This window comes from Fusarium redolens, assembly GCF_020744475.1.
Source record: "Fusarium redolens strain MPI-CAGE-AT-0023 chromosome Unknown BKA55scaffold_4, whole genome shotgun sequence".
Taxonomy (NCBI): domain Eukaryota; kingdom Fungi; phylum Ascomycota; class Sordariomycetes; order Hypocreales; family Nectriaceae; genus Fusarium; species Fusarium redolens.
The window spans coordinates 1740650-1762000 of NW_025763667.1; the positions used below are offsets into that span (position 1 = coordinate 1740650).

General features: G+C 49.0%; 4 protein-coding genes across 4 annotated transcripts; 2 read left to right on the forward strand and 2 right to left on the reverse strand.

Moving 5' to 3' along the window:
- Positions 1-4102: 4102 nt before the first annotated feature.
- Positions 4103-5836, forward strand: BKA55DRAFT_503666 (uncharacterized protein; the record flags this gene model as incomplete). The annotated part of the gene is made up of 2 exons (XM_046187026.1): positions 4103-4202; positions 4269-5836. The coding sequence occupies 2 exons, from the start codon at positions 4103-4105 to the stop codon at positions 5834-5836; spliced, it is 1668 nt and encodes a 555-aa protein (XP_046053121.1).
- Positions 5837-15334: 9498 nt separating this feature from the next.
- BKA55DRAFT_560807 (uncharacterized protein) lies at positions 15335-16758 on the reverse strand. Its single transcript, XM_046192116.1, has one exon. It carries the CDS (start codon positions 16477-16479, stop codon positions 15730-15732), a length of 750 nt encoding a protein of 249 aa, XP_046053122.1. The 5' UTR covers positions 16480-16758; the 3' UTR covers positions 15335-15729.
- A 325-nt stretch (positions 16759-17083) lies between these two features.
- Positions 17084-18877, reverse strand: BKA55DRAFT_686823 (uncharacterized protein; the record flags this gene model as incomplete). The annotated part of the gene is made up of 1 exon (XM_046198986.1): positions 17084-18877. One exon carries the CDS (start codon positions 18875-18877, stop codon positions 17084-17086), a length of 1794 nt encoding a protein of 597 aa, XP_046053123.1.
- A 268-nt stretch (positions 18878-19145) lies between these two features.
- Positions 19146-20941, forward strand: BKA55DRAFT_591415 (major facilitator superfamily domain-containing protein; the record flags this gene model as incomplete). Its single annotated transcript, XM_046195241.1, has 3 exons — positions 19146-19325; positions 19374-19766; positions 19817-20941. The coding sequence occupies 3 exons, from the start codon at positions 19146-19148 to the stop codon at positions 20939-20941; spliced, it is 1698 nt and encodes a 565-aa protein (XP_046053124.1).
- Positions 20942-21351: the final 410 nt, after the last annotated feature.

Consider the following 21351-nt stretch of genomic DNA (forward strand, 5'->3'; position numbering starts at 1 on the left):
TAGTCTCGGTGTTTTATGCTTGCCTGCTTGTTTGTTTGCCAATTGCCCGCTGCGATAATCCCCTCAAGCCCCTCTTCTTTTTTTATCGCACGCACAATCATATCGAAGCTGTTGGAATAATACCGCATTCCTATTCATGGTATCTGGTCCACGTTTCGGTGGCATTGGACGACGCAATGGTACAGAAACAGCATTGGCAGTGGGACGGGGCGCTTCCATGAGACGTCATAAAGCCACATTCATTCTTTTTTGTCTACCAATGGGCCGGACAAGAGGAGTTTTTGCATGATTTCTATCATGAATGAGCGTTGAATACAAGGGCTGTGCTAAGGGTATCCAACGCATCTCTTCGACATCTAATCCATATGTCACTTCACAGACAATTACCGGCACATCAAATTTTTGACATGATTACCATCCTGGTCTACCGCGATCTACCACTTTAGCTTTAGCTAAGCATGCAGCGGAGAATGACGGCAGCCAGATCTTCAACGCAGGACAGGTGATTGTTAAGGCATTAAGGCAGGCTGAACTGCAAGATCGAAGAACCGAAAGGCGATCGAGATATCCTGATTAACCAATTGTCAGGGGCTCTTACATGGCTGCTCACCTCACATCGTATGCAATTTCAAACACGCCATCTACTACGCATGTCATCCTCCATATCGCTGGCCTCAGAAGACGCCTCAAATTGGACCCAATATCTGTCGTTATTGAAAGGGATAAATATTTGAGAATGAGATAACTTACAAACTAGCTTACGAATGAACGGCATAGAGGAACCAAAACTAGGACAGTAAAGACATGATCTTGCCACCTTGAATACCCTGGACCCTCATAGGAAGAAGGAGATCCAATGGTCAATACAGCTTAGACAAGAGTCATAAGTTTCTAATCCCATGGCTACAAGGGGCCTGGAACACATAATTGCTTTGGTAGTAATAAATGGTTTCCAATAACATATCTGAGGCAGGCAAAGATGCGAACTCCAGGGTCACCAGCCTGTCGGCGCTCTGAAATCTGACCAGTCATTGAGAAAACTTGACGGTCATCTTGGAAACCTAGACAGGCTGTGATGATCGCTGCGAGGATTACTGAGGCGTCCACCACTGAAGCCCTGTGTTTACAGCCCGGTGGTGCAAGCAAGGAAATGAGAGGCCAAAATGTGAAAATAGAATGCCCTTCAGGAGAGTCATATGGCTGCAGATGCTGTTTTATGCGCTGGCAAGCGTCACCTCACAACGGTTGGGATGGATGGTTGGCCTGATGCGACGGCAGCGCGTCTGCTGACCTGGAGCGCCAAGCGCTGAGTCGCCAGGACCCTGAAGAAGCGCCCCTGAACATGACGACAGAGGCCTCAGCAAGGCCTCAGCTCATCACAACCCAGGTTGACAAGGCTCAATTCAAGTCTGCCTCCCTTGAAGCTGCCTTGACTGCCGACTGTAACGGTTAAGCCTCTCGACAATGAGTGGTGCCGAGGATCCTGGAACATCATGGCAGGTGACCTACCCCAGGTATCGTCACTGAAGCCTCGGGATATTCATTTATGAGCTGGTAGCAAGTTTCTCGTCTGATCTGCTCGGCATATGTCCGTGGTCACGCCTATCCCACGATATCGGGCGCATCAACGCAGCAGAACGCACGGGAGGCAAGTCCTGCCCAACTGATTCTGGGCAGAGGGATAGTTACAAGTTACGGCGCAAAAACCTCACCTCCAGAGTGACTCGACTCGGCTTCGTCCCGTCGGAATGAGCTCCGTGGTCAGGCGCATGGACACGGTCATCAGTCATCAGTCGTTACCCGCCTGCACTTCCACCGCTTACAGCCTTTCCTTGCTTTCTGTCGACAAATGAATTTCTAGGCGAGATCACTCAAAGGCCCGTGGCCGCTTGCGGAGGCGAGGTGCAGTGTGCGGATGACAATCTGGGGCTCGTTGTTATCACGGGGTCACCGGATTTTGGTTATGCCATCGAGAACGGGTCAAGTCAATGAATCCCCACGATCCTCTGGGGGTTCTCCAGGGCGAGAATCACTAGCAGGAGTCTCATTTCCAATCCCAGATCGCCCAGAATCACGTCAATTCGCCGTTGAAGTGGAAGCCTGGATTGCAAGCGGACCAATTGACGCTTCAACACGGGCGTCTGTTGATTATACCGGGTTGGGATTGGAATTGAAGCTCAATGTCAAAAACACCATTGACATGACCGGTCGGGGTCTTCAACACCATACTCGGCGAAAATTCTCTCAGGGTCTATCATGTGCCTTGAAGCTATCGAGCTAACGGTTTCCAAGAGAGCCGTTCGCCCCTACCGAGTCTCACTATTCTCAGCATCAAATGCCTTGGTGAATGTTAACACCGCGGTTAATCCGGGCCAGAACAACACAAAGCGAGGCTTGGAATCACCAACGTGACTTGTGATGGGGCCTCAGACAGGTCCCTGATGAATAGCGGGCTACAGGGTGCTTCATCCGTGGGAGACAGAAGGTCCCAAGAGAATGACAGTGGGGGGAAATGGACCTGGTAAGGCAAACAACAGGGTCGTCCGCAGTTCTGGACTCGGATGCCCGATTCAGTCTCAGTTCACAACGGAGCCGTTCAAGGGAGATGGACAGGACACATGACAAGCTGTCAACGTTCCAGAACGTCAAACGGACAGCAGGATCTGCTTTCCGTTACAGGAGGCCGTAGCCCCGTTAGGGAAGAGATAGGGGACACTGAGAGATAGAACCGTTTGCACTCCCGAGACCGCGTTCGTCTGTGCTCGCTCCGTTACTGTCTCAGGTGGGCCACTTACTTGATCAGGTAGTTCAAATATAGCCCAAAGAGGACTGGCCTCATGTCTCTGAGTCTAAACTCTGTTGGGTATCAAAGTGACCCGCTGCTTGAACACAATAAGTGCCTCTTAAGGTAAAGACCCGTGGAAACTGGTCACCAGGAAGAATTTGCCTCCCCCTCTCTGCCACCTCCACCCGTGTTCCTCCCCCTGACAGAAGCCCTGTCCTTGTCTGCTGTGTCGCCGAAGTCGAACAGTCTACAGGCCTTCCCACCTCCACCTCTACCATCCTGTGCCCTGGCTTGGACATGACATTGGCAGATTCTTGATTCGAGAGGGTCCTTTGTTAACAGTGGAAAGAGAGTCAAAGACACAAACGAGCAATAAATAGCTCTTTGGTCTTCGTTGTCATGTTTTTGCTGTACTATGCTGTGCTGTGCTGTACCGCCACTTTACCCCCATTCTCAACTGAATCCGTCTGGTCACGCCTCTGTAAAAGTGTAAGGTTGAGATGGCACCCCACAGGAATCAATTCAATCACTGGACTCATCCTGAGCGAACTTCAGCGTCCATTGACAGCGAAAATTCTCCCGCGCCGCGGTACCTCCGTCTTGTACTGGGAAACTTGGGCTTGTGCTATTTGGGTGGTACCCGCTATTTCCAATCCCCCCTCCATTTCTCCTCTAAGTACGTACCTGAGCCACCCCGGCCAGAGTGGCTCGCACCCCCTCTTGGGGGCCCACGCCCCTGCGGTCCGACACCCCTGGGCCTGGCGTGCACTTGTGCTTGTGCTAAAGGTACCTTAGACTCCATTTACATAGCGCACACCGCGACTCCCTTCCCCCAATCCGTCTTTCTTCCCACAGACCAAACAAGAATAACTACGTTTGATCCCCCCGGACTTTGTTCGTCCTCCTCCACATACATTTACACTTACACCAAGCAACACCAACATCAACATCCATTGAAAGGATTTTGAAAGAACGACCTTGCACCAGGAATCGCCTTTACACATACAGTACATGTCTACTCGAGGATCCCCATGAACCGCAGCATCCACCTCGACATCACACTGACACGCCAAATTCGCTTACATTGACCCTCAACTCCCTCGACTTCACCGCCCGCGACTTAAGGCTTCTCCACCTCGAAACTCAACATCTTTACTACGCTCTGGTGCATTGTCGGCTCTAATTCGATTTACTCCGCCGACGACCTATACAGAACTTGTCCACTACTTCGATTGCACTTACAAGACTTGGACGACTTATTCGCACCCACCCTCGCAACTCTTCCCAGTCGATTAATCGACAGGTCCAAGACACATTATGCCCTATCGTTTAGATACTCATGTTTTGACAGTGGATGCGAACGTCATCCACAAGGTCGATACTGGCAATCCCGCCAATCTGTATAGCATGTGGACCGGTAAGTCGTCTCTTGTTTGTGTTGCCTGCTTATATGCTGACCAGTCAGTCTTCTCTCGGTGTGCAGACTCCGTTGAACAAGGTCGAAGACTAGAGAACCTTAGCTGGCGACTGTGGCAAAGGGAAACCTTTGTCGTCGACAACGAAGAAAAGACAGCACCCACTACACAAACTCTTCCCCAGAACATTCCTTCCGAGTCGAGGATACCCGATCTGCCTCAACTGTCAGGCAGTGTTGAGTCTCTCGTAGACGAAGAGGCCGTCGACTTTTCTTCATTATCAGCACCACTTGAGATCGCCCGCCCTCGTGTACGACGTCAAGATTCTTGCGCCAGCACCCGAAGCAAGCGCGAACGCCACATCAGCTCCGACGACTTCGAGAAGATGATTGTTTCCATTGTTAAGGACAAGGGTCCTCTGTCGGCTCCTCATGTTGCTCCTGTCACCAAGGAGTCCCTTCCAGTTCCTCCTTCTTTCGAGCGATCTGGTTCTACTACGACCGAGTCACAATCGCCTGCAAAGTCCATCACAGCTTCAGAGGGCTCGCCACAACCTTCGCCTCAAAGTCTCTCCCGCACCACTGTTGTGCGTGGCTTCTCACCTTCCCAGATCCCTACCCCTCGAACTATTTCCGGTGCTGCTCAATCATCAGACGCGATCCCTGAGCCCAAGTCATCGCCTGCTGCCAAGGTGGTGCAATCCAAGAAGCCCGCTCGCTTCGCGCTTGGTGGCTCTTGTTCGTCTAGTGAACAGGACCAGAGCCTCAGCAACAGCAAGCCCATCATTCCCATCATCAAGAAGCCCGTGTTTCAGATCGGCGGCTCCTCTGAAGAGGACGGCTCACTCAAGAGCGCAATGGCTTCATCACGACCTGGCTCGCTCCTCTCTGCACGCAAGAAGCAGGCCTCTTTCAGTAATAATGTTATGACACGGACGATTGATGATGAGGCTGCTGTAGACTCGGATACCGACGACTACATCGACGAGAGCGCCATCGATGATGATGACGACTCTTCGGACTGGGAGGACTCAATGGAAGAGAGCGGCAAATCCAGCATGGACGACAAGTTCTTCCAGCGGGTGGATTCCAAGCCCAACTTGACATCCCGACGATCGCTCATTACCCTCATGCTTGCCCAGAATGATCGCGCACGCAATCTTGGTAACCACGCCTCCCAATCGACATCAGCCATTCCACGATCTCGCATGGCCAATGGTCCGTCACTGGGTGCCTCGCCTAATGACTCTGACGAGGCTCCCCTGATGATGAAGGGCATGCGTGGTCCTGGTCTCAAGCCTATTCATGAGGTACCTAGGTCTAGCGCTCAGCCCATCATGACTGGCCCCAACCACATCCAGCCTCAAGCTGCGCTGTCACCTCGCACTACTCGTCGCAACATGCTGGCGACTGAGTTGACCGAGTCTCTTCGACGTCATCTCCTTTGGGAGCGACAGCAGAAGTCCTCGACAGCCAATGCCGTCCTCAAGCGACGACATACATCACACGATGTGGCCAACCTGAAGCAGTACCCCGAGAAGCCTTGCATGAAGAAGAGCGAGGATGTGAACGCGAGCAGCTGGAATCAATACTTTTCCAAGGAGGCCAGCGACGGATACCACTCCAAGGGGTGGTAAGTGATACCCATACCATATTATACCATACCGACACAACTATACCCACTACGATTGTGCATTGGACGGCGCACGAAAGGCATCATCACATCAGCATTGAGCGTTTTTTTAAGCTGCACTTGGCAGCATTTGTTTTACAACTCGTTTAGCGAAACGGAACTGAAGTATTTTATCTTTTTATCACTCATGGCGGGGACTCTTAACGTTATGATACCATGAAATCGTGTTTTTTCAAGGCCGCGGTAGGCTCTTGTTTCGTCATTTCCTGGCTCGGGGCACGTGTACTTGTAGTTTTCATATGGGGAAGATTTCTGGGGCAACCTGAGGATATGATTTCGCTATGAAAGTTTGAGGTGGAGGGGAACCTGAGTTAAGGCGGAGCATGGGTCACGAAATACGGTCATTGGTCTTACTCGAGCAAGCGCAAAAGGCGAAAACAAAAGTCAAAGCAGTGGATGATGACAAGCGAAAAGGGATGTATGAGCGAGAGAGAGAGAGGCTGAGATGGAAAAGGAAAAGATCAAACGAGTCACTCATCAAAAAAACTCGCAAAAAAGGCGAATTGTCTAAGAGAAAGAGGTTTCCGCAAAAACATGAATAAAACTTTTCACGTTGAACAAACAATGACTTGACCTAATTGATTGAATCGATCATCAAGACGCAATGTGTGTGGTGTTGTGATGGAATGTCGGGAGGGTTCCAAGGTTCCTGGATGCTTCAAGGATTGTTGGAGACATGACCCAGGATGGACGTCATCAATCCCGGGTGTTTTTCAAACCTGAGCCAGCACCTTCAGAGCTGAGGGTTGCAGACAAACAAACACCAGCGGCCGTTTAATCCTGATAGGCAGAAATCCTATTGGCTCGGGGAGGAGAAGCCACAAGCCTTGTAGGCCATTTGAGTGTGGCAGACCCAACCAAGCAAGCCAGCACTGCAGGCTTTGTAGAGCTCGTGACTGGATCAATTGGCTTTTGGGTCTTGCGAGAGGAGGAGAGAGTCAGAGTGAGCACATGTCAAAACTTGAATTGAATCTTTGAGACAGTTTTCATCATTCAGTGTTGTCAACTCTACGAGGATACTCTGCATCTCAAGTAAATCACTGGCAAGCCTACCAAACTGTCGGTAATAAATGGCGTGAGTCGCTAGACAAAAAAGAACATGGGACTTTGCGAGAATACCCGTAGTCTGCTCGAGCGGTCAGTCGTAGGAGCTATCGAATAATGGCTGCTACTTCTCTTCTAGTCTTTAGCATAAGGCAGTGCTGTCTTTGTTGGGGAAATATGCAAGCTAACACAGCGCAGTAGTAAACAAGACTCTGAGGGTAAGGTCAACAACAACACGAGGTCAAGTTAGAACCGTCGTGAGCCGTCTTCAGCAACAAGTTTACAAGATGACCATTGACATAAAACGACTGGCTTGGCAAGTTCAACACCATCCCCAGTGCTGCCAAGCCATCGGGCACTTGCTTCTGGGACCTGGAACGCGCCATTGAGTTTTTCACATGGGTTCTCACGTTAGTTATTCTCATCTCAAGTCGACCTGAATTGAAAGGGTGTCCACGTTCAAGTCGCGCCGGCATCGGCATTCAAGAAACCGATCCCAACCTCCCGTCAGTAGGTAGGCGTAGGTAAGCTGAAGGGGGACAACCGGACGCTAAAGAACAACACGCGTAAGTCCAATCTCGTCCAAACGACTCCCTTGTATCTCCGCCCTCGGCCAAAATACTAGACTTCGGGGGTTCTGTTCCTTGGAATATACCTGGGCAAACGGATGTTTTTTGGCTTCTTTCCTTTTTGCGTTCCTGACCTGAGATTGCGATTTAAGGGTAAGGGTTGCAGCGACAAAGCCACGATTGGGAAATGTAGCATTGGACAACCCATAATCAACTATTTTGAGTTTTTAACTCTGACTGCATGTGAATGATGATAGTTCTTTATGTAATTGAAGATGGCAGACAGCTAGAGACGTGATTAACATATGATTGAAGCAACCCAACGTGCATCTCGTATCGTTCAAACTACTGCATTCTATCATCAGCTCTACGCCAGCACGATGTATTCAGGTTCTAGACACATATGTCTAGTCCAGACCATTTGATCATTGCAACGCGTCTTGATTCACTCTGCTCACGGCCAAATTGTGGAGGACGCCATATCCTGCGGAGCCGCAGCCGGAGCTCACGAACTAGGCGCCACATCGCGTACCAAATGAAAGGAGGGCGGGCTCTGACTCCGTGAACGAGAATGAGTTGTTTCAAAGGCATTTGCGCAAAATGAGGCTGGATAAGGAGACGTGTTTGAAATCAGTCATTTCTGACAAGTTATGCCAGAGATGCAATGATAGCCAGTCAATTGCTTCACCTAAGACTCCCTGCGTGTGGGGAAGTCAATCAGAGACTTTTGAAAGGCAAAGGCAAAGGGAACAAGAGACAACGACGCCTCTCCCGCTCAGGATTTTCCGGGGAAGCCCATGGCATCGTCAACACTGACAGAGACACTCACACACGCATGTAAGCAGAGGCCATCGACTCTGTGTGCCTGAGCTCAGATTCACTCGTATTCAACACATACTTTTTCCAAGCGTCAATGGCGTTTAGACGAAAACCAAATATCAATATCTCCCCTCTTTTTTAAAAAGCTTTGACGTGTTCAATTCCCCAGAAAAAGAACCACATGTTGCTGACTTGACTGCGGAGAATCTGGAGAATTTTCTGTGGTCATCCGACTATCTTTTTCTTCTCTCCGCATAGCCATTTTGCCTTTGGATGAGATCACATGGTGTTGGAGTTGCCATTAACGAATTGCATTTTGTCCCCACTGATTATCAGTTTGCTTTTTGCGATATGTGCGCTTGGAGTTTTCAGCACCTCTCGGTCATGGGAAAACGAAACTAGAACAATTGAGGATGTTAGCAAGGGGGGGGGGCGTGCATGTGCCTTGTCTCGTGGCTGACAGGAAGGGATTTCGCATCGTCGGGACTCTCTGGTAGGGTGCAGGGAGTGTTTAAGTCTGAGTCAGAAAGAAGAGCAAACTGTCAGAGGAGAAGATGTCGTTTAGGCTAAACCGAATACTGGAAAAATCGAGACAAAGTTCCGTAAATGGCAGATAAGTGTTTTCCGACCAATGAGAAATGAGAATTATATGTTTTGCTGGGGGAGTGAGCAGCGGAAATAAGACGAGCCAGATTGGCTCAATTACCGATCGGAAACTCGGAGGGGAATAGGACCCTGCATGAGTTTACTGAGAGCCTGCGCTTGTGTTGGTTTGAGCCGTCTTCGAAGCTCCCGGATATTTAAGCCCCAGTGCCGCTGTTTTACTGTGCCGAGCGGTTTGAAGAATGCTGCCTGGATATTTGTAAAGCCTCATGATATCCCGTCTGTTCTGGACTGCCGGGCCAAGCTCATGCGGCTTTCAGGGTTCTCCTCAGGCACCACATCCATAACCGTGACCATAACATTCCTGATTCCCTTAAAGTGAAGTTAAGCGGTCCGAAAGCTCGGGATTCTCATGTCTCGCAGCTCACATGTGCCATGGTTATGCTCCATTTCATTGCAACTCTCCTCGGCACAGGCAGGCAGCCATGGATCTAATGTCGGTCGACTTCGGCATCCAATTCTAAAGACCCTTTTCCCTTCAAGTCATCCATTGTCTCTCAGGGCCCATCCGCCGAAGGTGGGGCTCCCATCCGGCGGGCGTCGGGTGCCCACTGTCCGCTGATTCTGTTCTCGGAAACCTGGGGAATTTATGGCGCAAAAAGAGGGCTTTTTTATCCGTGATAGAATGTCGTGCAATGCAACAAGGGTCCTTTTTGACGTGCATGCTGCGCTCAACTTTGAGCTCATGCCTGACCGTCTTTCATGTGTTTAATGCCGCTCATTCACCGCCTGGTTCTATTGCGTGCGTGCTCATTAGATACCTATAGAGTCGAGCAGAACAGAATTTTTCACATCTGATGCCGGACAAGAGGGTGCAAATGGTAGCCTGAATATGCAATGCATCCAGTCAACCGACTCTTCTCCAAATGAGCTGTAGATCTTTCTCACTGCCAAGTTAATGGTCACTTGCAGCGAATCTGCAGTACGCCAAGGTTCCTGAATCGAAAGGAATGCCGACAGATCTAGAGACGGGTCATGGCTGACATCAGAAGGGCCTCACGTGGATTCAGACCTGTAGCCTCCACTGTCAGCGTCTCTTACAGCACCTGTCAAAAGTTGACATGCCCCTGTGACCTGATCAACCTTTAGCCGGAGCAAGCCTTGTTAACCTCGCCTTGCCTCAAGTGGAAACATATTCCTCGTGGCCTATGACATCGTTTGCATGCATGAGTCGTGAGCATCTAGGTAGAAGCCCCGGATCTAAATCTCGGCGTCAAGTAAGAAAAATACATTCCGTTTCGAAAACTGGGAATTAATTAATTCAATTGACTGATACTGAATAAAATAAATTGAATAATTGGTCAGTCACCCTTAGAGTTTGACTACTGCCAACCCACGATCCTCCCCAGACGGGGTTACGACCAACGACCAAGGGTTCACCGGGGTTTGCGGAATCATCATCCACTAACACGAGAAATTACAGGATATCAGGTAGTAGTAACGAAGAAGATTCGGGACTGCTTACTTAACTCTTACTATTTAATTACTGACCGGAAACCCACCGAGAGTCCGAGATGCTGGACTTTTGCCATTTTTGGTGTACATTATGTGTATTGATGCCCCAGAACCTATTGACTGGAGACTGATGTTGATGTATCAATAGGAAACCATGCCTAAAGCGGTCCACACTGTAATAAGATCAACAATGGAGAAGCTATCGAGAAAAACCACAAAACGAAAAGGTTGTGGTGTGCAATGACAAAAATCAGGCACATGTTGTGATATCGCGATTGCCCTCTCGTCAAAATAACAAATTTGGTGAGCCAAGGCTGGTGATCAATTAAACATCACAACGGGTATGCAGGGCTGCTGTCCTGTCCTGCAGCCTGTAACTTAAACAGTGGTCAGTATCGAAAACTCGAGTTGATATCGATGTTTCTGCTTCTCCAAGATCCATCGAGATCTGGGGTGTTGCTACGTCATACTCTGGGGTGCAAGTGGTGTGTTCTCGCGACACCCCAGAATCTCCAAATCTCGCAGATCTTGCTCTGACGAACCCGCATCGGAACATCACGCGGCTATGGATCTGTGCAATGAGAATGGGATTTTCGCATTCTTTGGTGTTGATGCGTTGTTCAATGATGCAAACGGGTTGTGGTGTTTTGATGTCGAGACGAGGTCATCTCGGTCGCCTATGACCGAATAGTGAACCGGAAATGAGACATCTGTTCTACTTCTAGCAGGGAACTGAGCACGGGAAGAGTAGTTACGTACGGACCATCTCCCGTAAGAACAGCCATACACACTTAGACACTTTAGGGACAACCGCGTTTGTCTTGAGCGCCCGTTGTCGGAGTCTTGGGACTTGGGAACACAAGCGCAGTAATCTCACGATCCACATTGACACCTCAGGCTTCCATTCATGATTTATCCATGATGGTGTTGTCGAGCACGAACCATTACTTTATCCCTATTATGGCTGGTGGTGGGCGGACTTCAGTCCGAGGTGCCCTGACCAATCACCCATCACCCTCATGAGGCCTTTAGGCCTTCTCGAAGTCTTCTCCCGCACGTGGAGAAGAACATCTCACACCTCCATCAATTTTCTCTCGATCACGCGCGGGTTAAAGCTGAGGCTCGAAAAGGCAACTGTTGACGATGCGGCAGCAGAGGATGCTGAGCTAAAACAACGCGGTATTTTCTGGCATTTCGACGAGACATTACACTGTGAAATGCAACTTCAAGTCTTGTTAGTTATCAACACCCCAACAATGGCCCGACGAATGAGAAATTCGATAAATCAATAATTTAATTCGGTATTTTATCCCTCATCTCCACCCAATCTCTTTTCGGATCCGTAGTGGAGAAGATATCTGGAACGGAACAGTTTGGCCTCCCTGTAATCAGCCTTGTAAACTCTAATGCAAACGGTTATGGTTGGGCATCAAAATCTGGTTCTTACATCATCAGTCTCCGCCATGCCCCGATGTCAGCCAGACAGAGCTGACTCATGAGATTTTGTGAGATCGAATGGATCCAGAAGGCCTCCAGAACAAACTCCATAAACTTCAACATCTCCACTGATAAGAATCGTCTTGTTTCCGGCGACTTTACGGCGCTCCTCGGCCCCTCAATAATGCCTTTTTGCTGGGACGGGACCCTCATCACCGTTTGCATGTCTCGCCGCGGCCCTTCTCAAAGCCATTGATATCAGTTAACCGTTACTGCCTCTGTCGGTCCGGCAATGGCAGGGTAATTGATATTCTCTTATTGGTGCAGCTGTGATAAATAAATGGATCGCTTTTTTACTTTCACTCGTTGACATATTTGACACGTGAAATCCGTGTGGCTGTGTCATCTTCCTAGCCACGGGAGGCAAAGTCGACAATATGGGTCCGCAGATTCTATCGGTAATCACCATGTGGGCATGCGTTTCATGGTCCATTATCAACGGAGTCGCCGATGAGGGGATAACAGTTGGAGATGGTGGAGGATGTGAATTACGATTCAAGTGAAACTACAGTTGTTGGAGTGGCTTGGTTGATCCAAGGTCTGCACTTCAGCTCAAGGTTGTTCAGCCGCGTGTTGGAAACCTCAGATGAATTGAATACCGACAAAATATACCCCTTGAGAACACCACTCGAAGCTTAGACTTGCCGAACATGAAGCCGACTGGGCAACTTTAGTTGACTGTCACCCCTAGTGCTTAGCTTAAGCAGATGTCAATTTCCTGCGTTTTGGAGGTATCTCATGTACCTACTACCATTTCTTAAGCGTACCACGTGGTGAAGGTTCTCCGCACCCACCAAAGTGGCCGTTGATATTCCCTCCTTTGTATCTTCTGCCGAGAGTTTAAAGCCATTGTGCCGCGGCCGGTAATTGATTGAAGTTTGGGGGGGGGGGGGGAACGATGTCGACCATTGACGTCTATTGAATTCAGCCTTGATATTGCTGAGACGTTGTGTCAACAACGCCAAGTTGACTGTCGTGTGCAACTCGTCGACCATTCTTGCGTGAGCGGCTGAATTGTCAACATCCTATTATAGAGGCCTAAGCAGTGATATACTGGAACATGCCAGATATGGCTATAGTAAATGCCCAGACTCGCTGTCTGGTTGTGTGCAGTACCACCAGTGTGGTTTTAGCATAAAGCCATCATGTCGATCGAAGAATAAGCCTCCTCGTCGGCTGAAGGCTTTTGATGGTGGTATAGGCAAAGGTGTCTTCTGATGCTGGAAACTACCCAATGCACTTGGCTGATAAGACAGAGATTATCACAAAACACGCAAATTGATGCAGTTCTTATCCAGAGTCCTTGACTAATAATCGTTTACTGGTAATCAGCGGTTCGGCTGCGCCTCTGCTGAGACGGGCAGGTCGTGCATATCAAACTCATGTTACCCCAGACTCCAGGTTTTACCAGACATAATAGCCTGCAGGGCCCTGTGCCTGCTGACATGGTATCATGCCACGGGGAGCTTCCAGCTTCCAGGCCATTGGCTTCCATGTGCTTTGCTGTCGACTGTCAAGTTGCCACCCCCTCCCGAGCAATTTGACCCCCAAATTCGTCCGGATTTCCCCAACTTCCCAAACAAACGGTTCTGCGTGGGTTGAAATTGAAGCCGAAACCCCATGTTCCGGGGAAGACAGTAGGGGTCAGCCGACGGAGAAACTATGCCGTGCAAACGAAGACCCTGATCGGATCGGAGGGCCGTAATCAAGAGGAGATGATAAAGATGGCAGCTTCTCCTTTTAGTTTGACAGGCGACATGTGATGGTCAGAGAGGAGGCCTGGTGATGGGTTGATGCGGAGAACCTGGATGCTGGCCATCGCATTCATGCGGATGCATCGAGGGTCTGATCCGCGGGCCCGGGGCTGGAATATGGGTTGACACCCCAGAGCAGCATATTCTCGGCCCTTCAGCAGTTGCTGTGCCTGAAGGTTGGTGGTATTCACCACAAGATGAGGTGTCGATCCACGGCCCGTGGCCAAGGATGGTGGCATACGGGCCGAGTCGATGCGTTGGCACGCACAATGTGATAATGTCAGAGTATCCCTGATCCTGAGTCGGTGTAAGATTTAATTGTAATAGAAATCAATCATATGAAAGTCGAGTGGCAGCCTAGAGTTGACATACATATCATCGCTGATGAAATTACTCCCACGTGATGCCGAAAATGGACATTGAAACACCCCGTTTCAGCTACCTCGGTCAAGAAAAGATCTGATATGATGTCAGAGATTTTAACCTTGCCTAATACTCAATACTTTATTGTTTAATCTGAAACGGGTTGTGTTACTGGAGGGTGGCATAGGGAGAAACCCCGCGATGCCCTCATACAGATTTATAGTTGTAAGTTGAAGGATGGCCAGTTAACGGTGCTAGTTATGGAAGTGATGCTCAATACAAGTCTCGTACCGTAGTCGACGAGACATCCTTCTTCAACCATATATGGCAAAGTATTTGTATAATCTACCTGGGGTTAGCTATAGGATCAGGCCACAGATACATCGACTATTATACCAATCACATAATCTCACCATTTAACTTCCTATATCTTTTCAATGACTTTCAAATATTTCTATTGGCCAATACCTTTCCTAAGGACAGTTGTTGGGCCAAGGGGCAAATGGATACGATCAGTCTCAGGAGTGTGCATAGTAACATAAACACTTGACTCGCGACCAATTCAATTGTTTGTCTCTTCCACATTAGCCAGGAACTAAGCCTCAATACCATATTTGGCTCTTCTGTTCCTAAAGTTTGCTGGATCGGATCGCCAAAAGCATCCATTACATCATAGCAAGTTCGGCAATAGGAGATCTGATCTCCAATGATGTCAAGTCCTTCACACCATGTCACTTTCTTAAGACTATTGTAGAAACTTGACTTGCTAGCCAGTCTTTGACAAGATGTCATGACTCGCACGATCGACAAGTTGACGATACAAAGCGAATGGTTGTCTTGCTAACTCGACAATCACCACGCCCAGCCTGAGACCTCAATTGCATCACCAAAGGTCAATCACCAGGCGATCAAACTCAGGACAAGCTCAAGAAACATACGATATTTCTAAGCGAGGAGTTTCTCCAAATATATAGTAGAGATTATCGCAACTTTGGTTATCACAGTGAAGCACATAGTCTCTGCAGATGTAAAGGAATCTTGCTGTTCGGGTAATAAGGGTAATGATATGAGTTCGCTTGGGTAAAAGGAGATCTTTCTTATATCTTGTCCTCGTGTACGGTCGTTTTGCGATAGCTAATCATTGTAGTCTTAGTACATCAGTCAATATCAAAGACGATACCTCTTTATGCCACATGAAGGACATTGTTAGAGGAAGTTCATAAAAGATTGCAAGTACGTTATCATAGCAAGTTGAACCACCAGGTGGAGACTCAACTATAAGACCTCTCGGTATAACGTTGAACTGAGGCTTGAGGAAGCATTAAAATTACAATTTTCAGTAGATATTGACTGTTTCTGTTGAGTCGTGCTTCACACATCGCTGAAATCCCCAACCATGATTCCGACAGCATATCCGTCCATTTTCGCCCACCATGTGTTTCTTAGAAATTCCTTTCCTCCATCATCCCTGCTGCTCAAAATTTAGGGCTTTTAACATGTTTACTGACGTCCAGTGACCATGGACATTGTGTGGAATGTCTTTATACGTGTGATTCGATGTGTAGCACACCGAGCTATCTCCAATCTCATGCATGAAGAAGAAACGACACCATTCATGTCGTAGTTTCGACGTATTGAGGAGCTGTTATCTCAAAATTTAGCTTTCTGAAAAGCTATGTCTCCCTCTTAAGTCTCTTGGGATCGGCTGCACCTTGCTGAGGCTGGTTATCTTGTTGCCGTTTCTGGTTTCCAGTGCCACTGGGAGGAATAGGTTGGGGATTCTGCTGCAGGGTGGCAGCTCCAAAACCGTTGAAAGTAGTCTTTGGTTGAGAACTGCCGTCGAAACTGAATGACCGTGAGCCTCCTGGCAGTATAGTACTCACTGTGCCGAACTTGGCCGTCGAGTATGTCGGTGTTCCGAACCTCTGTGCCACATCAACATGCGACCCTTGCTGATACGCTCCGCGCCTGAAGTCAAAAATAGGGTTTATTTCTTGTGGCGGCTCATCGAATCGAAAACCCCGAGAGGATGATGGAAGCGGCGGCCATTGGGCTGTCGATTGTTGGCAATGTTGATTGTTCTGATTGGATTCTTGTAGTCTGTTGTACCGAGACCAAAGGCTCTGGTAGTTACGGCCTGCCTGTTCACTGGCCTTGCCCATATCAAGAATCTCTTGTTTGGATCGTTCTAGCTCCTTTGAAAGTTCTCGGACCTTGTCATTGGCCTCCTGGAGGCGAGTTGATTGTTCCGTTACACGGCCCCGAGATTGTTCCAGATCCTTCTTTGCGTCGGCAAGCTCTTTGTTCATAGATTTTCGGCTGTTTTTATAGGAGGAAATCTCATTCTTGATACTTTGAAGCTCCATCGACAGTTGTCGTTCCTGCTGTCGAGACGCAACGAGAGCAGCTTCTTTCTCAAGCATTTCCGATGACGGGTCATCGGCGCTCTTCTTGAAGGCATCAAACTCGGAAGTAAGTTTTTCAAGTTCGGTCAAAGTTTTCTTCTCTCTTTTGTGAGACGCATCAAGGTCAACTGTGTTTTGTTTCAGCTGGTTCGAAAGGCGATGCTCGCGTTGTTGTGATTCATCGAGAAGCGTTGTCTTTGCTTCGAGAAGTTCGGCAAGGAGTTTTGCTTCACGTCGCGAATTGGCTTGGATCGCCAACTCTGCCTCTTCGAGTTTTGCAGAGAGATCTCTCTCTCGCTGCGAATGAGTTTCCTCCTGTGATTGTTCGGCCGACATGACTGGAGTTTGGGAGGTGAGAGGAATGGAAGAAGCCCCGGCAGAAAAGAAGACGCAGATTCAGTCACGTACAAATAAAAAAGAGAGAGGATGGATAAAGGAAAATAATATTATGTTGCCTAGGCCACTGATTCACAGTGACGAGGTGAAAAAGGCAAGCTGAGCTGCCAGTGTCCGGCAGGTGGCAGGCAGTGAACAAACAAGCAGTGGAGCGGGAATGAATTATAGGAAAACGGCTGAGTGCGTGAGAGTCTTTGAAACACAATCGATGTTTCCTAATGCATTCCTACTCCAGCTCCCTTAAAACAACTACCGGCAATGAAGCCATGTGTAGTGCGCCCACCCAAGTGTAAACGTCTGAAAAGATTGATCGAAAGTTCACAAAACCAGGACAAATCTCTGGCGTCTTCCCATCGAAAGTCATGTACTTTCGAATCAACATTGCCTGCAAAATGCAGAAGAAGACGAAGAGAATGGTGATAGGATGGAATCTCTTCGACCTGCAAGGCTTTGTCACAGTCTCGCATGGCCTAGATGCAGTTTCGGATCTTGGCACAAAGATGGCAGCCATGACAGTTCCCCCAAGAAGCAGATAGTTTTGGAAAATGGCGGTCCAGGAACTTTCAAGGCGAATGTATCTTCCCGTTGTGGCAAAGGCAATGAAGCCAGGCTCCAACACGATGAGCACGATAGCTAGCAAAACGCCTGCTAGCCCATGGATGTTTGCAGCGGCTAGAGGCATGATAGTCCAACGATATCGGAGTTGCACGACAAGGCATGCTGCAATTGAAAGACGTGCTGCGTCCAGGAGACTCAGGAGGTTGGGAATCAAAAGTGCCAGAATGATGATGAATATGACAGCATGTTCTAGAGCAATCTCCGCGTGTCTCCTTATGAAGCTGTCCGCTGGAGGCAGCTTCGCATCACGCGCTGCTTCTACGTCCTTGGCTGCGTAGTATTGAGCTACCCTGGCAAGGGAGAAGAACAAAGGTAAGCTGACCCCTATCGATGCCAGAACTTTGTCGCGGTCCGCATCGTTCGTGAAAGTGCCGATGATTGAGATACATATACCTGCCAAGATTGTGCCAAACGGAACGTACAAACGTCCCCATGGATTAGATCGGGAGGCATTTTGCGGGTAAGCGAGCCTTGCAATTAGAGCTCCCGTCATCCCAATTGCGACGGCAATAAGGCTATGAAGTGACTGTCGATGTGTTTCACCAGGCCTCAAAGGTCGCTCAAGGAAGATTCCGTACAGGAACAAGGTTGATAGGAGTGTAAAGCTACAGGCGACTGCCAATAACGAGTGCGAGATAGGCACCGCGAATTGGCAGAAGTACGTGACCTTGTATCGCACGGGATCGACTTTGATGATTTCGAGTCGTCCCAAGTGTTGAAACGCAGTGTATGTAGAGTAGGATCCAAAGAGCAAGATTCCAAGGGCGCTTACCCAGTCGGCAAGATTATAGGGATCGGTGAGGACGTGGGTTAGGGTGTAGAAAGCGCCTCCAATGCGACAAAAGATCGACAGCAAGGTCGACCCCAAGGAAACATTGTACAACAGCTTCGAGGTCTTGAGCTTATGGCCAGCCATTCGTAGTATCATGACAGATCCCGGCCCGATATCACCACACAGTGACCCAAAGTAGATGTAGAGAGGCTTGATTTGGTGTATCGGCGGCGAAAGAATGATGTTGGCTGTTGCAACAAGACAAAGAATATGGTGTACGAACAGCTCCACAGAGTAGAACTGGGCCTGAGGCAGCTCGTTGGACCACACTGCGAGCTGCGATACAATGCAAACTTTCCCTGCGTTATTCAGGGGCTGATCGACTCCCCATGGTGTAGTTCTCGCAGCTTGAATACAGGACGGCAGAGTTACAGTAAGTCCGAAGGCCATTCGGACAAGTGTGATAATGAGGGGCAAGAGTTTCCGCAACTCGTCTTCGCGCTTGAGTCGTTCGTGAATGGTTGGGGTATATTTGCGGAGGAGGTAGTCAACAAGGAAGTAAACATGCCAGTAAACAACACTGGACATGAGGAATCCAGAAAGGATCGCCGGGCCATTAAGGTGTTCCATGGCTGTTATTTCTGATGAATAGCAGAAGACTTTTGAGGAACATTTCTGGCACATGAGTGTTTGTAAAGGTGAAGACCCCCTCATCCCCTTGATTACACCTGGCCTTGTTTACCTATTTAACGTTTGGTAAACAAAAGCCCTAAAACTTTACGTGATCTTATCATGAAGGAATTGGCTGATCGACCTGATTATAAATGTCACAAATACTGTGTGCCCTGTCGTGATTCTGGAATTTTCATCCTTACAACCATCTTCAATCATGGCAAACATGACGACCGAAAAGGTCCAAGAGGCCGTTGCGCCTGTTGCCTCCCAAGGCCAGGTTCAAGAACAACATGGAGATAAACCAAAGCTCAGTCATCTCCGCAAGCTGAGCATCTTGCTCGTGATGAATACGGTTTCTCTCGTTCAGGCGTTCGATGCGACTTGCATTTGCGTTGTCCTTCCTGTAAGTTACCCCTTCCCAGTTGTGGAGCCATCACTTACAGGGATCCAGTCACTCGCAAGAGAACTGAATGCATCCTTTTCCGAAAGCCTGAGTATGGGCTCGGTGTTCCTGTTGGCGACAGCTATAGCTCAGCCCATCTTTGCCGAAATCGCACATGTCGTTGGGAGAAGGCCAGCATATATCGCAGCCCTCGTCATCTTCATCCTTGGAACGGTCCTCTGCGGCACTGCAGCAAGTAGCATAATGCTTCTTGCAGGTCGAGCTGTACAAGGAATAGGATCAGGAGGACCTCAGGCATTGTCGGGTATGATTCACGCCGATCTGTTCGCGATCCGTGAGCGTTCGCGATGGATGGCGTATCAGAACATCTCTTGGGCCCTTGGAACTATTGCTGGACCTCTCATTGGAGGGGCTGTTGTTGAGAACAAAGACTCCCAATGGGCATGTATCCTTTATTACCATACCACATGTCCTGATACTAATCGTTGTAGAGATGGATCTTTTGGTGCACCCTTCCATTCCTTGGGAGTAGCCTGATAGGAGGTATGTTTCTCCTAGGATATGATAAAGAGAAGCGAAACCTGCGTCTCATCAAGAATCTCGACTGGGTGGGAATTTTCCTATACATCATCGCCAGTGTCAGTCTGCTCCTCCCTCTGACTTGGGGTGGTTCACGCTTCCCCTGGAAGTCAGCAGCGGTTATCGTTCCTCTAATCATTTCGATCCTCGCGTTCATAGGGCTAGGATTCTATGAGAAGACGACAAAAAGGCCTATGTTTCGAAAGAGTATGTTCCGACATCGATCGACAGTCCTCCAGTTTGCCAGTGCGACTATTCACGGCATTCTCATGTGGATGGTCCTATATTATCTTGCCGTCTACTTTCTTGGTATCAAAGGCCAGTCACCGCTTATGACTGGCGTGTGGGCACTTCCAGCTACTATCACCGTCGCTCCTATGGCGGCTGTGGTGGGATTTGTTGCGTGCAAGACAGGACGATACATGGGCTTCTTGCTTGGTGGTTGGGCTCTCCTGGTCATCATGCTTGGAGTTATGACAATTCTTGATAAGGATACCCCAACGTGGGTGATCTTGGTCATCACCTTATTCCTGGGCATCGCAATGGGCCTGCTTATTCCAGTCATGAATATTGGTGTACAAGCCACAGTCGATGAGGAGGGTGCTGGACATGCAATCAGCATGATCTATGTCCTTCGAACGATGGGCCAATGCATGGGAATCGCCATTGGTATCGCGGTCTTCTCCGTTCAGCTGGAAAAGGAGCTCGGAAAGATGGGCCTCGACACAGCTCAGATCAGCAACGCCTTGAAGATGATCAAAGCCTCCGTCGAACAGGGAAGCCTTGGTCAACACGAGCACATGATGAACGCCGTGGCGAAAGCGCTGCAGTGTCTCTGGATGACAGGTAGCCTCTTGGCCGGCTTAGCCTTGATCCTGTGTCTGTTCGCAAGGTGCCCGAAACTTCCAGAGGATTCGGATGCCCAAGTCAGGGCAGAGACGACACCGGAAAGTCGATTCTCGGATACCGCGATAGGGCGGGCCTGGTATTGTTTCTCAGACAAGATTCTCCATAAGGCTACGGGGCAATCAAACTAGGGCTCCGGACTCCGGTGCTTTACTCGTCCCGAAATAGCAATGCGGATGCTCGTCTGTTGGTGATGCCCAACATATACCCCTTGCTTTAGCCGCGATATCGATGGAGTTCCAAGCGAAGCCAAGGGTCGAGATGAGCCCGTCGATCCTTCGAGCACACTCCCAAGGATTAAAGCCCAAGTCCACACCGTTCTTTTTATTATACCCATGGAGCAACTGTGCTGAGAAGATCCAATCACAGTATCTGGTGAAGCCTAAGGAATTCGCCTATTCGTTACCAATACAAAAATTCCACCTGGGGTTGACGGTTTCACGGGCTGACCTCTGACAGCGGTTGAGATGCGATAGCGGGGACCATGGGTTGAGAGTCCCGACGTGCAGAGTGCAGCTCGGTAAATATCATCAGATCAGGG

Coding starts and splice junctions, on each gene's coding strand:
- BKA55DRAFT_560807 (XM_046192116.1), bottom strand. CDS start 16,479: ATGCTTGAGAAAGAAGCTGCTCTCGTTGCGTCTCGACAGCAGGAACGA.